The 17569-nt window shown below is 39.1% G+C and overlaps 1 protein-coding gene across 1 annotated transcript; it reads left to right on the top strand.

Moving 5' to 3' along the window:
• Window positions 1-5202: 5202 nt before the first annotated feature.
• On the top strand, window positions 5203-16117 carry idh3g (isocitrate dehydrogenase (NAD(+)) 3 non-catalytic subunit gamma). The gene is made up of 14 exons (XM_017694283.2): window positions 5203-5491; window positions 6075-6122; window positions 6908-6919; window positions 7042-7139; window positions 8514-8629; window positions 8716-8776; window positions 10787-10919; window positions 11208-11341; window positions 12544-12646; window positions 12859-13005; window positions 13406-13500; window positions 13957-14017; window positions 14869-15003; window positions 15364-16117. The coding sequence occupies exons 1-13, from the start codon at window positions 5411-5413 to the stop codon at window positions 14968-14970; spliced, it is 1191 nt and encodes a 396-aa protein (XP_017549772.1). The 5' UTR covers window positions 5203-5410; the 3' UTR covers window positions 14971-15003; window positions 15364-16117.
• Window positions 16118-17569: the final 1452 nt, after the last annotated feature.

The following is a 17569-nucleotide window of genomic DNA, read 5'->3' on the forward strand; positions in this document are numbered from 1 at the left end:
GAGAACAACATTCTTTACTTGGCAGAATCACCTAACAATCATTTGGTTGTTCCCACTAGCTGCAGGTCTGTAGTTCTACATCTTGCACACACCATTCCATGGGCAGGTCATTTAGGACTAAATAAGACCTACCACAGGGCTAGCCGTCGTTTCTTCTGGCCTTCTATGTATTCTGATGTCCAGAAATACTGTAGCTTATGCCCTGCTTGCCAAAGAACCCATTTGACATTCTGATAAAGCTCCTCTGCAGCCCTTGCCCATTATTTCCACACCCTTCAGACGTGTGGCTATGGACATTATAGGCCCTCTTGAGAAGAGTAGCTCTGGGTTTAGGTACATATTGGTTATTTGTGATTATGCTACACGTTTCCCAGAGGCATTCCCACTGCGTTCCATCACCACCCCTAAGATAATTGCTGCCCTTGTACAACTCTTCTCTAGAGTGGGGTTTCCTGATGAAATTCTCACTGACCAACGCACAAATTTCACTTCTCGTCTAATGTCCCAATTTCATCAGCCTTTTGAGGTCCTGAAGAAGCAAGGTCCTGTGACCTATGAAGTGCTTCATCCTGACAAGGGAAAAAAATCACAGACATACCACGTTAACCTCATGAGAGAGTGGAAGGAGCACAATGAACCCAACCTTGTTCTGTTAGTCCAGCAGGTGGACGAGGATGGTGGAGAGGTGATGGATCAGCTTCCCTCTTGGAGGTCTTCAAGTGAGCTGAAACTGAACCATTTGGCACCTCCGCAACAAATGGGTTTAACCCAAGTATTACAACGGTATCCCTCCATTTTCCAATCTAGCCCTGGGTGGACAAACATGGTACAGCATACTATCCATCTTAAAGAGGATACTCCAATCCGGCAAAGGCCTTATCGAGTCCCAGAAAGATTGGCTGAGCCTCTTAAGGTGGAGATTCGTACTATGTTGGATTTAGGAGTCATTGAGCCCTCTGATAGCGAATGGTGTAGTCCAATAATGACTGTTCCAAAGCCTGATGGGTCCATGCGTGTTTACATTGATTTCAGAAAAAGTAATGCAATTTCAAGGTTCGATGCTTACCCGATGCCAGGATTGATGACCTAATGGAACGGCTTGTGCGTGCTCAGTTTATCACAACCCTTGACCTATGTAAAGGGTACTGGCAGGTTCCGCTGGCAGCTGAATCTTGGGAATACACAGCATTCCGCACTCCCTTAGGTCCACTTCACAGTCATGCCTTTTGGGCTTCATGGTGCTCCAGCAACCTTTCAGCGGTTGATGGACTGGTTTTGAGAGGTTGTGAAGAGTATTGCTCAGCATATCTCGATGATGTTGTGGTATTCAGCAGTACCTGGGATGATCATCTCAAGCATGTTGATGCTGTGCTCAAATACATTGACAATGCGAGTTTGACACTCAATGTGCTCAAAAACTCAATTTCTTGGACGTTTCCTCACCTTCACCGAATAAACACCCTTGCACTAAATGTGCTATTGTGGTTTTGCCATAAGTTTTCTTTTGACTCACAACCTTCGCGGAGCATATCTACCCTCACCTGCAAGTGAGGTGTGACACTCTGCCACTGCAGGGGGGAAGGCTTTGTCTAGGCTCAGAATTTGCACCCATTCAGTCAAAAGAGCATTTGTGTGGTCAGGCATTTATGTTGGACAAGAAGGCCTGGCTCTTTTTATTTCATCCTGTGTTAATTGGTGAAGAGATGATGTAGATTCTCTCCTGCAATACAATTTTAGTCTTTTTAACGTAAGATATTTTGCTTAATAATATATTCCTAACAACTAGGAATAATAGCCTAGTTCTTTGGCCTTGGTGTCTCTGTGAGGTTTTTCGTAGTTTAACGTCACGCAAAACAACATTTTGCAAAGAGAATTATATTTATGAATTAGAAAATTTGTCAACTGATTCAACAAAACCGCTAAGAATGCTGGGAAATGTTTTGGACACAAGACTCTTCAGTTTGTACAACTTATCCAAATTAAGTGATCATAATCGTTTTGTTTCTAAACTCATCTAAGTCTGCATCACAGTGGTTTTGAATTCTAATGATGAATCAGTAAATGTCTATACAGATAATCTAGTTTACATATAATTTACATAAAGCTATAAGTGCTTTGACCAAGTCTGTGTTAGATGGGGACACTGGTGGGTGCTCTCAGCCCCACTACAACTCTTAGAGTTTTAGCCTGCTGATTTTCTTCAAGGTTTTTGTCTTGTTTAAGCCTTCACATGTAAGAATATGTGTGTTTGTGTGAATGTGATAAACTGTTGAGATTATTTTTATCCAGTCTTTTATTTGTTTCCTTTTTTGTGTTACTGTAACATTTCTTATTAAATTTTATCATCTACTTTACTTTTCAAATTCATTGTGTGTTTTTTTCTTAGCAGTTTTTGTGAAACAATTTGTTTCCAAAAAAGTTGGAAGGCTGTAATATAAGTAAAAACAAAATGCAATGATTTTCAAATTGTTAAACCCGATACTTGTTTGAAAATAGTACAAAGACAACCTTTCAAGTGTTGGAACTGAAAAATGTTTGTAACGTGGAGCAATGAGGAGGCGGACGCATAAGCGGAGAAAAGCAAGATTTATCCAAATAAAATAATATAAAATTATAAAAAATTATAAAATCCAGGGTCGTGGTCATAACAGTATAGGGTTCAACGAGCCAACACGGAGAAATGGAGGGAAAGACATAACAGAATAAATACAGAACATCAGACACATTGGACAAAAACCAATGACAACAAGGGGCAAACAAAGGGCTTAAATACACGAGGGCTAACTAGGGATAACAGGACACAGGTTGAAACACAGGTGGCAACAATCAGGGGCAGAATCAGAAAACAAGGGGGCTGGACTTGGAAACAAAACAAAGAAAGCACATGGACAGGACTAGGAGGGGCCAGTCGTGACAATGTTATTGTTTTTTTGAAAAATATATTCGTTTGATGCCAGTAACACATTTTAAAAAACTTGAGACAGGGTTGTGTAATGCTAAAAAAAACACATGGTGGAACATCTTGTAACTAATTAGGTTAACTAGCAACAGGGCAGTGACATGCTTAAGTATAAAGAGAGCAGCTCAGAGAGGCTGAATCTTTCAGAAGTAAAAATGAGGAGGGGTTTGATATTCTCTTTGGAAATCATTTCCAGGCTAAGGAGGAGAGGGACCATACGGCTTGTTATCAGCACACCATTTAAAAGTCAGCATCCGTGCTGGTATAGGGGTTCATTAGTGTACATGGTATGGGCAACTTGCACATCTGTGAGGGCACCATTAACGCTAAACTATATATTCAGGTTATGAAGTAGTATATGCTCCCATCCAGATGACGTCTTTTGCGGGGAGGGACTTTATTTATTTCAGTAAGACAATGCTTAAACACATTCTATATGTAATACAGCAGCATGGCTCCATTTTAAAAGAGTCCGGGTGCTAAACTGGCCTGCCTGCAGCCCAGATCTGTTACCCACTGATAACTGTTCTGTTACCCACTGATAAATAAAGATTTGGCACATTATGATATGAAAAATATGACAAATGAGACCCTGAACTGTTGAGCAGCTGAAATCCTTCATCAAACAAGAATGGAAAACATTTCACTTTCAAAACTACAGCTGTGTCTCCTCTGTTCCCACACACTTAAAGAGTGTTAAAAGAAGCGTTGATGAAACACAGTGATAAACCTGCCCCAGTCCCAACTTTTTTGGAATGTGGTGTTGGCATCAAATTCAAAACGGGCATATATTTTTCAAAAAAACAGTACAATTTCTCAGTTTCAACATTTGATATGTTGTCTTTGTAGTATTTTCCTTCAAAAATATGGTTTTCATGATTTGTGTATCATTTCATTCTTTTTTATTTACCTTCTGCACAGCATCCCAACTTTTTTGGAAATGGTGTTGTACAATAAACATGGAAATCAGCACAAACATTTATTATTCTAACATTTCAAGTAAGATATTCTCAATATAATCAATATTCAACTTTTTAAATTTAACAAGTCTGACACACCAATATTTTAGGATCTTTTCCTACAGAAGTCCAGGTGGTTATAAAAGTTCAGAAACATTTTCATGCAAATGTACATACAGTGAACACACAAAAAGTTCAGTGTATTATGTCAAAAAATTTATTATGTCATTTACTATAGTAGAGGGCATGCTTCAAAACAAAACATTATTTGTTTTTAAACTGTCCAGTCTCAGGACTGGACTCATGCCAAGTAAGCAGCTTTACTTGAATCTCTATGCTGCCTATACAGCCTCTGTCTCTCTCCTGCACTCTGAATGGCTGACCTAGCCAGGCTAGCAAATGATAGAATAAGCACAGAATTGAATACTGATAAAGATCCAGTTTCTGTATTTCCCAATTTTTTAAGTGTTCTGATCATTCATGACATTAACATTAGTCAGTGGTGTCACTACATGTCATAGGTGTTGTATGAATATGTTGTAACACCAGTGACTGTGACACCAGTGATTTTCAGGTGAACTTGTGCAAGAGTTTAAAATCAGTAATAAAAATGACATGGCATTATTCTGACAAAAACTAATTATACAGCCATTAAAGTACAAGTACACCTGTGACACATAAAGGTTATGTGCAGCCTGATAAACAATATTATTAATAGATTCACGAAATGTAATGAACTCACCTTCTCAAGATGGACAAGTATGGACACTTCTCAAGCTTCCTCTCTTATGAGTCTTGACCCAAGTAAGCAGTTTAATGGAGCTGAAAAAACTATTTTAAAATATAAGACAACAAAATCTCTGTGACAAAAAGATCTTCTAAATAAAATACAGATTTTTAAAAATATAGCACAATGTTAATGATATAAAAAGTCACCATTAATCTGTTTTATACAACGTCCTAAGTTAAACATATATTATAATAATATATAATATTATTTTATGTTAAAAATGGCTTATCAATTGTTGAAAAATGGTGATGAGATGTTTTACATGCGCAGAGCAATTATTAACAGAATAATAAAAAAGAAATCATAAGAGACAAGTGTTATTTAATCTTAGGTCAACCGTATAAAGGCATATACTGAAATTTGGAGCTGTGCCTTATATTTTAAGCCCTGCAATCTTGATCCTAATATCAGAACTACTGAATTATACTGAAATTTTGTAAATCGGTGGAATTTCCCTTTAAGAAGAACTTGAACAGTATCGGTTTGATGGGCCCAAAGTGACATTAAGGTGGTGTAGCTGGCGTTTCAGGAGTTCAAGAAGCTCTTTTGTGTATTTTTATTGTGGCAGGTAACGTTTAAGCGTCGTCGTGGTCAGAAAAGGTTAATCTCAGTCTTTCAGTTCATAACGTGGACACTGCGATGTAAATACGCCCCGGAATCTGTTCCGACGAGTCGCTCAGTGAATCAGACACGGAGGGGAAAATGGCCTCTTCCAGAGCGCTGCTGTCTCTCTCCAGACCTCTTCAGACAGTGTGGAGTGGACGGCTGGGAAGCACAGTGAAGGCAAGGTTTTAGATTTAGGTTTATTTATTGTAAAATCTTTATCAAAAGTGCGTTTTGATTATATTCAGATTATTAGGCGGTTTGCAAACCAGTGATGTGGCTGTAGCATCTGTAGCTTGACAGCTTCCCGAAGGTGAACGAGGCTGAAGTCGGCTTCCTATTCGCCTTCTTGTTCGAACTTTCCGGTTCCACCTTAAATGGTGCTTCAGTTCAATAGATTGTGGTGCCTCAGTGCCTCAGGCGCCAGAATGTACCTGCGGCACCATTTAAGGTGGAACGGGAAAAATTCGAACAAGAAGCTGACTAGCTTGTAAAAAACCTAAACATTGGCTAACATTAACAGGCTCCTCACAGATATTGTATTAGGTATGTCTATTACCCTGTAAAGCATAACTGAGCAGGATTTTTTTAAACACGTGTGCGACCGAAATTTGTAATGTTAGCCGTTGTAGCTAACTTAGCTGTTAGCCTCTTCCTGAAACACTGTACGCAGTTACATGTTTAAACTTGCAGCTCAGTACAACGTGGCTTGAAAACTGACAACTTGCCCTGGTCTATAAATATTTAACTCTTTTCTGCTCAGGTTTTTGGAGCGGTGGTCCCCAGTCGAAGAGAGAAATCTGCATACACAGTGAGTTGTAATTTTGTGACCTGGTTCCATTAAGCTACAGTGTTTAGTTAGATCTCTTCGACTCTATCAACTGTAGTGCTGAGGTAACAGCAAGAATGAGAACCTTGCTTTACTTTCTTATGTAGCTTTAAGTAATTGAACAAAAACCGAGGAGTCAAACATCCTATATGCGTTTTGGTAAATTTCCCTGTAACTCTTGTGTCTTTAAAAGGAAATTCTACCAAGTCTTCAGCAGTTCTGCACAATTCATTTGTTGTGATGTGAAATAGGGCACTGCAGAAAAACTTGCACTGATTTCTTTACAGTGGTGGTGATAAGAACCATGGATTTTTAAAACAGTGTTTTAGGTCAAAACTTTATCCCATATCTGCTGTTACACAGTGTGAGGTTGCTTTTAGAGGTATTAAACACTTTATACTTCTGGCTTCAGTCACTGCCACAATAAACAATTCAGACTCTGCAAGTGTCTGTAAAATGCAGATATTAAATTCCCCTTTAATTTTTACAGCCCGTTTATAAGATTTTTTTTTGTTCCATATTTTTGGTGTAATTGAACAATGTGTAGCTTGATCTTTTCCTGGATGTTTGGCCTGGTGCTGTATTTTGTACCTGGTATATTATACATTGGCCATAATTTGCATTACAGTGCCAACTAACCTGTCATATGAATCTATTAATGGGAAAAGAACATGCTCTTTCAAAAGGCTTCAAACATACATGTAGCGTGGCTAATTCTCTCTCAATTATTGTTTTTTCCCCTCCTCCCAATGGTCCGCACCCCGAAGGGACAAAGCATTGTAAGTATCCTTTAAAACAGTGCTGGTAAATTTTTCAAGCATGTTGGAACACACAAACATAGTGAGTGCCATAGTTTCATGAAGTGCGTTCAGGACTAAAAGTTGAATGTTGATATCTGCAGCCTCCTCCTGCCAGGTATGGTGGCAGACACACCGTCACACTTATTCCAGGGGATGGGATTGGCCCAGAGCTGCTCAACCACGTCCGTGAACTCTTCAGGTCAGACTCATGAATACCTTCCTGGTTGTTGTAATCAGGATGCACTGAGTTGCTTTTTTGTTAGGTGTCTACACTTATTGGCCTCAGGTGCACCTACCACACAGGTGTCTTTTGCCTGAGCTCAGTCCATCTGTTGCTTAACAATGTCTGTCATCCATCACAGTAAGTGGATTATTCTATAACTGTGGGAGTAAAAGTAGTCGATAAAAGTGTAAAATGAAGTCTGTTATATTCAACATTTCTTCATTCTAGACCTACAAAAATGGAGGCTTATCAACGGTTATTTTAATACTTGTAATCATCCAGTTTTATTGGTGTTTGTAATGAAATACTGATTTTATCAAAATATGTATATATTTTTTTATTTTGCTAAGTTTTTTTAATACTTCTTCCTGTGAGTGAAACAAAAGTAGGTTAAGAAGACATTTTATGACAAAACCACGTGAAAAAAAGTTTATAACCCCACAAAACGTTGGGTTTATAAGATTGATTCATAAATGCAATTCTACTAATATTTTTCAATAAGAGAACAATTTCAGTGCTTTTTTAAATTTATAACTGAAAGACAAAAAACAAAGTGACTGTTTTACATAAAAATCAAACCACTGTTGAGACATGGTGTTTTCCATGCACAACATAACCAAAACCTGTAAAGTTCAGAAAGCATGATAGTTTCCACTATGTGGTAGGTGTCCTTAAGAAAATAGCTAGTCGAGGCTCCCGAGTGGTGCAACCGTCTAAGCGTTGGCCCTATCATCAGGAGATCACGAGTTCGATCCCTGGTGATGCTACAGCCATCCATATCCGGGAGTCCAAGAGAGCACAATTGGCCTCACTCTCTTCCGGTGGGTAGGATGGCCCCCCTTTCTCCCCTCCATCACTCAACGCGATGCTAGTTAGCGCAGACATCTGTTAGCTGACGTAACAGAGCTGGCGGTTGGCGCTTTCCTCCGAGCACGTTCGGCTGTCCAGTGACGTTGCGTGAACAGCAGTTTGAAAAAAAGCGGTGGCTGATTTCGCAGGTCTCGGAGGAAGCCTGTGATAGCCTTCACCCTCCTAGCGTTGATGGCATCGTGTGAATGGGGATTCCTAACTAGTGGATGGAATTTGAGCCGATTAAATTGGGGAGAAAAATATCAGGAAAAAAAAATAGCCAGTAAGCAAAGAACAGTGTAACTAATAAATGGGTATTTCAGTGTATTGAGATACTTTGATATTGCTGATGGTTGTTTAGTAACACTCATGTTTCAACACTTGAGACTCCTCAGGTACATATTTTGGGAATCAAACAAACTTTTAGCGCATTGACTATTGGAGAATACAGCAGAGTCATCACTGTGTTGACTGAACGGCAATTACTTCATCATACTGCAGGTTCAGCTGTGTTCCTGTGGACTTTGAGGTGGTAAATGTCAACTCTTCTTTAACTAATGAGGATGACATCAACAATGCCATCACTGCCATTCGCCGTAATGGAGTTGCACTCAAGGGTAAGTGCTCTGCCAATGTACATGTTTATTAGTGTTTACTGGTGGTTACTAAACAGTGATACATAATGAATTATTCATTTTTGTAGGTAACATTGAGACAAACCACACACTGCCCCCTTCACACAAGTCAAGGAACAATCTTCTCCGGTAAGGTTACACTGTGTATACACTGTACTTTTGAAAACTACATCAGCATTAAAATCACTGGCCAAACCAGATTTGCATGTACAAACCGGATACCAAAAAAGTTGGGACACTAAACAAATTGTGAATAAAAACGGAATGCAATGATGTGGAGATGGTAAATGTCAATATTTTATTCGTAATAGAACATAGATGAAAGATCAAAAGTTTAATCTGAGTAAATGTAACATTTTAAAGGAAAAATATGTTGAATCAAAATTTCACAGTGTCAACAAATCCCAAAAAAGTTGGGACAAGTAGCAATAAGTGGCTGGAAAAAGGAAATTGAGCATATAACGAACAGCTGGAAGTCCAATTAACACTAATTAGCTCAATTGACAAAATGATTGGGTATAAAAAGAGCTTCTCAGAGTGTCAGTGTCTCTCCACCATTCCACCATTGTTGCGCAGAAAGATAGTGCAGCAATACCAGAATGGTGTTACCCAGCGTAACTTAAAAGTCTTTGCTATTTTATCATCATCAACCGTGCATAACATCATCACAAGATTCAGAGAATCTGGAACAATCGCTGTGCGTAAGGGTCAAGGCCATAAAACTCTACTGGATGCTCGTGATCTCCGGGCCCTTAAACGTCACTGCACCTCAAACAGGAATGCCACTGTCAAGGAAATAACAGAATGGGCTCAGGAATACTTCCAGAAGCATTGTCAGTGAACACAATCCACCGTGCCATCCGCCATTGCCAGCTGAAACTCTACAGTGCAAAGAGGAAGCCATTTTTAAGCAAGCTCCACAAGCTCAGACGTTTGCACTGGGCCAGGGGTCATTTAAAATGGAGTGTGGCAGAATGGAAGACTGTTCTGTGGTCAGATGAGTCACGATTTGAAGTTCTTTATGGAACACTGGGACGCCATGTCATCCGGACCAGAGAGGACAAGGATAACCCAAGTTGTTATCAACGCTCCGTTCAGAATCCTGCATCACTGATGGTATGGGGTTGCATGAGTGCTTGTGGCATGGGCAGCTTGCATGTCTGGAAAGGCTCCATTAATGCAGAGAACTATGTTCAGGTTCTAGAACAACATATGCTCCCATCTAGACGTCATCTCTTTCAGTGAAGACCCTGCATTTTTCAACAAGATAATGCCAGACCACATTCTGCAGCAATCACAACATCATGGCTACGTAGGAGAAGGATCCGGGTACTGAAATGGCCAGCCTGCAGTCCAGATCTTTCACCTATAGAGAACATTTGGCGCATCATAAAGAGGAAGGTGCGACAAAGAAGGCCCAAGACGATTGAACAATTAGCGGCCTGTATTAGACTTGAATGGGAGAGCATTCCTATTTCTAAACTTGAGAAACTGGTCTCCTCTGTCCGCAGACGTCTGTTGAGTGTTGTAAGAAGAAGGGGGGATGCCACACAGTGGTGAAAATGGCCTTGTCCCAACTTTTTTGGGATTTGTTGACGCCATGAAATTTTGAAACAACATATTTTTCCCTTAAATTGATACATTCTCTCAGTTTAAACTTTTGATCTGTGATTTGTGTTTTATTCTGAATAAAATATTGACATTTGCCATCTCCACATCATTGCATTCAGTTTTTATTCACAATTTGTTTAGTGTCCCAACTTTTTTGGAATCCGGTTTGTACAATGAATTTGTCTTTGTGGAGTTGGTGCATGCATAAAGGGGCAATACAGTATACAAATAAAACACAAATAATACCAGTAAATACAAAGACGACAGAGCTGCAAAACCACAAACTATAAAATTTGATTTATAATGTTTTTTTTTTCCCCCTCCCAAAGCGTTATAGTAATGATGGCCACACTGTTTTCATTTATCTGATATTGGTATTTGTGTTTGTTTGTTTTAACTTGATTTGGCAAGTGCCTGTGCCAAGCTGTGAATTCACCCGTTTCACCACTCTCTTTTCATTCCTTTCTTTCTCACGGTCTGTCTCCCTTTTTCTAATGTTTTTTTTTTTTTTTCTTTATTTTTCCTCAGCACCAGTCTAGACTTGTATGCCAATGTGATGCACTGCCAGTCTCTCCCCGGAGTGCAGACACGCCACAAGAACATTGACATCATCATCATCAGAGAGAACACGGAGGGCGAGTACAGCAGCCTGGAACATGAGGTAAACACTGCCCCATCATCACTTGCAGGATCCTGCCTCCTCACACATTTTTCTTTCGTTTTTGCATCTAGAAATAACAGTTTAGGCCTGTGCTCCATTGAAAGATTACTTTTTTTGAAACCAGACAAAATAAAATGAAAATGTCTTTTAAACAATATATATTTGGCTGATCTTGGAATTTTTGTTGACTGTACCGATATCATTCTGTCACCTGCCCATCACTAAAGTGGGTCAGTCTGCCTTGTGAAACCTATGTAAGATGACTTGCCTTCTGTGTTGGTGTGTCAGAGTGTACCTGGTGTGGTAGAATCTTTGAAGATCATCACACGAAACAACTCTCTGCGTATTGCCGATTATGCCTTCAGGCTGGCCAGGGAGAAGGGACGACGCAGAGTCACAGCTGTGCACAAGGCCAACATCATGTGAGTCATCTGTGATTGTTATTTGCCTAAGAGCTCATAATTTTTAAAATGTTTGTTGGGTTTGGGTCAACAGATTTCAGGGTTGGGTTTCTCAGTCTCTTGCCTTTTAATTGATTTTTGGCCTGCATATACCCTGCTTTATTTTATCCGCCTTTATTCTTGTACCCTACTTTTGTTCCCCTAAACCAGTGGTTCCCATTCCAGTCCTGAGGGCCAGTTCACATTTTTGCTCCAACGCAGTTTAAAACGCATAGGGATAATGGAAAAATGTGTACCATTTGGGACACAATAGTTGGGAACCACTGCCCTAAACAGTATTTAATCTGGCACACTAGAATCATTCACTGTGAGGTCCACTGAGGAACACAAGGTCAACATGAATACAGCACTGTTAGACATTGATGTGTGTAAAATATATCCAGACTAAACACTTGTTAAAGTATTAATAAATGACTCAAGTCTTTTAAGTAGAATTTATTACAGTTCTAAACTGTAGAAAGCTGTGAGTTGGGTCAAACTCAGAACTGATAAGGCAGAACTGAACTTTCAGATAAAACTGTGGTGGTGTGAGTATATTTCTCTGTAAATATCAATAGAAATGTAATGAAATACGTAAAATTTCTTGCTTAAACCAAGAGCCTTCTGTCACTCTCGGCTCATGATGAAAGCATCCAAACCAACCTTGTTGGTTCATATTATGACAGAGGAAAAAGGGAACAAATGTAAAAACGATGCATGTGTTGAAGGGCTTTTTAAAAGGAAAAATGACAGTCAGATGTCTCGTGGTCATGCTGCTGACGCAGTTCAGTAAAAAATTGTTAATGGAATCTGGCCAAAGTCCCGATACAATCTGGACATGAGACACGTTATTGCACAAAACAGGGTCTTTGTTTATTTCTATTTTTCTTTTAGTGATCTTGTTTAACCCTCGATTGCTTTCAACTCTGTGTTCTGGTACACACTCTGACTATCTCCCTCTCGCAGACCGCCAACTTTTGCACATCCTTTGGAATTGCGTTTGCTCAAAATCGCTACCTTTCTGTTCAGTGCGTGTGCCCAGCTGTTATTCAGTCTGTAGTAAAAAAGTATTGTAAAATGATTTATCAGGTAGTTAAATTACCACATGAGCTGTGAACAGACTTGTGGATTGAGATCTGCCTTCTGTCTGTCTGTAGTGATGTACCATTCTCTGTCCTTTACAGGAAACTAGCTGATGGGCTCTTCCTCCAGTGCTGTAAGGAAGTGGCCTCTGGATACCCTGACGTTGCCTTTGACAGCATGATTGTGGATAACACCACCATGCAGGTAAGTATCTGATACACTGATCTGATGCTGTTTGAAAATGTAAATCTAGATGGTCTCTGTGTTCTAAAATCATTTGTGTAATATTATTATAGACTGAGACAGTATTGATGATAGTGGTTAGAAAAGCAGCGTATCAACAGAAAAACCCTGTAGCTGATGCAGTGCTGTTGCATCTTATTAGTGGTACATTTTTGAATTGCTGTTTGTTTTAGCTTGTTTCCAAGCCCCACCAGTTTGACGTCATGGTGATGCCCAATCTCTATGGTAACGTCGTCAGCAATGTGTGCGCTGGTCTGGTGGGAGGACCTGGACTGGTACCTGGAGCCAACTACGGGCGTGATTATGCTGTATTTGAAACAGTGAGTGCACTTTAGTCATGGTAACGCTGTACTTCAAACTAGGACAAAGCTTCATTCAGAGAACTGAGGCTCAAATAGGATTTATTTTTCTTCTTTGTCTGTGGACATGAGACACACCTTTGGCTTATTTACTCAAATGGCTAACTAGTGGTGTTTGCTCTCCACATACAAACTTTGAAAAGATTTTTGTTTTGAAGTTATTACTTACATTAGATGAGAGTAAACGCCATATATAAATGCAGTTTAAGAGGCAAGCCTTAGAGAGCTAACCAAATGATATTTCTTTCCAATTTAATAAAAAGTGTGTGTGTGTGTGTGTGTGTATGTATTTATGTATCTATCTATCATAGATATATATAAAGAAACATTTTTGTTCATTTCTGTTTTATCTTTTTGGCAGGCCACTAGGAACACTGGAAAGAGCATTGCTGGCCGGAACATTGCCAACCCCACTGCAATGCTTTTGGCCAGTTGTCTCATGTTGGACCACCTGAAGTAAGTTTAACTAGTCGGGTGCACTAATTTCATTTGTTATTGTGGCGTTATGTCACCTCTTATAGTAAAAAATTGATAGTTGTCGTTCCTGATTTTGGATTTAATTAATAATGTAATCTTATTAAATTTACTTTTCGGATTCAATTCATGCTGTCATGGTTTTTATTGGCCTATTAAATCAATAATAAAAGTGATGTTTTTTTTCCCAGCTAAAGAAATACATCCAGTGTAGTTTAATTAAGTTGTACTCTCAATGGTAGTTAATGTGCCTTTTTTTTATCGGACAATTTAAACTGTATTTAGAAAACTCCTTATCTGTTATCTGCAAGTTATGATTTGTTTATATATAGAGTTTATATCTAAACCCTGTTGGCAATCCTACATTATCTGGAAATCATATCTTCATGGACAATTACATTGTTAACCAGTGTAACATCTGCTTTTCTTCTTCCTTAGACTTCACGACTATGCTACTATGATCCGTAACGCCATTCACACCACCATGAATGAGACTCAGGTAGACACACTCACTCTGCAGCTCTCTAATATCTTTGTGTTCAAAGCACAGACCCTGAAGACCTACTCCCAACAGGGTATCAGGAATGCATAGCTTTGTCTTTTTGAGATCCTGGTAGACTCGTTTATCAGGTTCTTTTGTATACTTAGTGGAAGTTTCAAGCAGATTGCTAATCAGGTCAAGTGGGTAGTCCTGCTTTCATTTGATGGAGATTTGTATATTCAGCAGTGGATCTGTACCCTTGGGTTTTTATTTTGTGTAAACAAAGCACCCTGGTGTGACACCTCCTCTGACCATGCTTTATTCTGGGACCTATTGTTGCTGTCCCATAGCAACTTAGCTTGCTCTTTAATTAGCCTGGTACATTTCCAGAAATTAAGGTGAGCTTGTAAAGCTTGTGATGTTTGAATAGCACGGCTTAGGAGGAGTGGCGATTACATTTGCAGGCAAATAGTTTTGTTTATGTTAGAGCCGAATCTTTAAAAACATGTGAAGGCACGTTTACTAATTCTAGTGAAATGCATTGATATTTCATTGCCATTGTCCGCTACAACTCCCAGTATGTAGTAAATAACTTAAATATGCTTTGTTGTATATTTAATTCTCTATGGACTCATTTGAGAGATGCAGGTCTTTTTCTATCAATACTATTTTTAACAATAAGGCAGCAATTACATAAAATGGACATCCACTTCCTAACCAGATTCAAATAATGGCCTCACTGTAACATGGCAAAAAAGATCAATTTTTCATTAAACTAACTTAATTTTTCTGTGATGTAAGTTAAATGAAGGCATGTATGGAAGGCCATTTTACAGGAGAATGTCAAATTGTTGGTCACTGTGTTGTAGTTGCATACAGCAGACATTGGGGGGCAGGGCACTACCTCAGAAGTTGTTCAGTCCATCATGAGACACATCCAGAGTGGTGGACCTCTCACCACAGAGCTGTGAACCAGTAATTCAACACCATTCCAACTTCACACGGTACTGAATTGTTTTACACACAATGTTAAATAAAAGATTGTGTTACTTGTTCCACTGTTTGCTCTGTACACGTTTCTCGTGATGATTCATTTAAGTTATTTAAAAGCAGAAGAGCTGGTTTGTATTAAACAAAAAGGGATGCAGGGAACAAAGTGTTTTTAGAAATCAAAACAAGTTCCTGCAGGTCTGCGCCCTACTGGTTCTTGTAACCTGGTCTGTTGGTTATGTCTCAGTGCAAACTGGCATGTAATTTGCTTAAATGATGCATGATCTGATGCTCTCTTTGTTTTGTAATGTTTTCATTCTAATCCTGCTTTTCCTTCAACTTTTTTCATGAAGCATTTTTTCTTTTCTCCACAGGTGGTGTGGCTTCTTAAGGACATCAGCACTTCACTCTTAGCTTCTTCCAGATGAACTCTGAGCTTTTAACATTAAGCCAGCCATTCAAATGTATGTGGAATTTGAAAGAGGATCAAAATATCTTCATACCATTTACATTTGAGCACAGGGTGTGGTAGAAAACTCGAGTTGACCTGGATGCCAAGGTGCTGGGCTGCGTGCTCTGCTCAGTTTGGTTTTCATCTTGGGTCACCTGATTGCTTATCGAATGACTCATCTATACAGTTATGTTTTTATCTGTTAACATAGTATTTATTCTGAGGACCCTGTATTTAAAATATGCAGTCCATGGTTAACATGCATCCAGTTATACCAACAAGACATTCAGTATTTAGATACATATGGGGCAAGACATATTACTAGTATATCCAATTGCTCACCACTCTAGTCAGGAAGCCAGAAGTGAATGCATAATAATTTGATAATTGAGCTTATTTCACTGGTACCTGACTGCTGCAGTGAATACATGCATTTAAGTCAAATTCTCAGTATAGATCTCCCTCAAGTGACCTTATTGTTTATTGTATTCGACTTGGGTGTTTTTCTTTCTTGCTCAAATATGCCATATAAATAATTATTCATCTGTCATACTGTAACTATTCCAGCATAAACCTTTTGACCTGATTGTATTTGCAGTGTCATGCACTGAGTTTGACGGTTCTACACACATCCTATGTGGATCGAGATACTGTTAATAAAATGGTTCCTGAACTCAGTGGTTTTGCATACTGATGTTTTCTGATTATGTCCTTGTTGATGAAAACCTGAAAGATGTGAAACTCCAGTAGCTGTAGTTCCACCAAGTTGTTAACACAGGGATAGGCCACATGGGATCCATTTTAATTAAAGGAGAAACTGTTCTCTTATTCCTGGAGACCCACCTTACTTTGTTTTGGCAGCTGTGAAGTACCAAACTCTGGATTTTGTGCTCAAATTGCTCTTGAGAAATACCCCTCTAACTGAGAACATCCACCAAACATTCTTACCAAGATTTTACTTGAGGCACTGCCAGGTTCTCTGTTATTCTGTGCTTATTTGGAGGTAGTGTGGCTTCACACCCATACCCACAAGCTGTTGTCTAAGTAGGGTTAAGTTGGCTGAGTGACTTTTAAAGTTTACTTTGAGTTTAATGGAATAGCTTGACCAAGCATGCCAGTCTCGCTAACTGTGAATAGAAGCTTGCAGCAATTAACACAACACTAGTTTAATGGAAATGAATGGATGTTACTGCAAATGGGCATTCCAGAGATCCAAGCCCAACTGTTTTTTGTCATTATAGTGGAGTCACTCTGGAATTCAGCTATGGATGTCATTGGAAAACCATGTAGTTTTATAACCACTGCAACAACTGCATGGAAAAATACTGCTAATTTTACTAATTTTAAATCACATGTAGCAGAAACAGCAGAGAATTTACTTGCATAATGGCTTTTAAAGCCCCCTAATTACCCAATATTTGATAATAAAAGTGTGTAAACATTGCACATTTTATTTATTATTATTATTAGTTACTTTTTCTGATCTGTTTACTGGCTGTAGAGGGAAACTGGAATGTTCTTTTATTCTTTTTTTACTGCAGTAAGTAACACTGAAGCAAGCTGAAGTTCCAAAACATTACTTACTTACAGAATCATCACCCTATCGCCAAGGCCTACTGGCAACATTAGCTTTTTTGACAGAAATACTGCTGTGAAGAAGATGAGTTGAAATGCAGAGCACATACTGTAAAGGCTATTATGTTTTTAAGCCAGGCTTTTGCAAATGCAAGCAAAAATAAAGGCAAACCGCCCTTTGCCTAAATATAAACACCAGTGAAAGTGTGAAGTGTTTCAGTCTAGCTCAATAAGGGGGCAATTATCAAGAAGTCTGATGATGAATGTGGTGCTATTCTTGAGAGTTTTGCATGGCGCAACTCCACACCCGCAGACCCCCTCTACCATTCCCCCGTTATGTGATGCAGTACAGAAACACATAATTACAGCAATTAGCTGCTAACACGTGTTAACACAAAAACAAATTAATACACACGGACCTCTGGGAGCAAAACAGTGAAGCTACTGTGGTCTTTTCACATGCTTTTGAGTTGAGTTGTTCCCTACTGAGAGAGTTCAAATGTCACATTATTTTTAAGCTGTAGAAATGATGAACGTGACATTTACAAATTTAT

The sequence above is a fragment of the Pygocentrus nattereri genome, chromosome 9 (genome assembly GCF_015220715.1).
Source record: "Pygocentrus nattereri isolate fPygNat1 chromosome 9, fPygNat1.pri, whole genome shotgun sequence".
Lineage (NCBI taxonomy): Eukaryota > Metazoa > Chordata > Actinopteri > Characiformes > Serrasalmidae > Pygocentrus > Pygocentrus nattereri.

What these genes read in the sequence shown, in the direction of transcription:
- idh3g (XM_017694283.2), top strand. Translation starts at nt 5,411, where the DNA reads ATGGCCTCTTCCAGAGCGCTGCTGTCTCTCTCCAGACCTCTTCAGACA. An exon ending in ATTATGCTGTATTTGAAACA is followed by an intron (nt 13,006 to 13,405) that starts GTGAGTGCACTT and finishes TCTTTTTGGCAG; the next exon opens with GCCACTAGGAACACTGGAAA. An exon ending in CCACCATGAATGAGACTCAG is followed by an intron (nt 14,018 to 14,868) that starts GTAGACACACTC and finishes ACTGTGTTGTAG; the next exon opens with TTGCATACAGCAGACATTGG.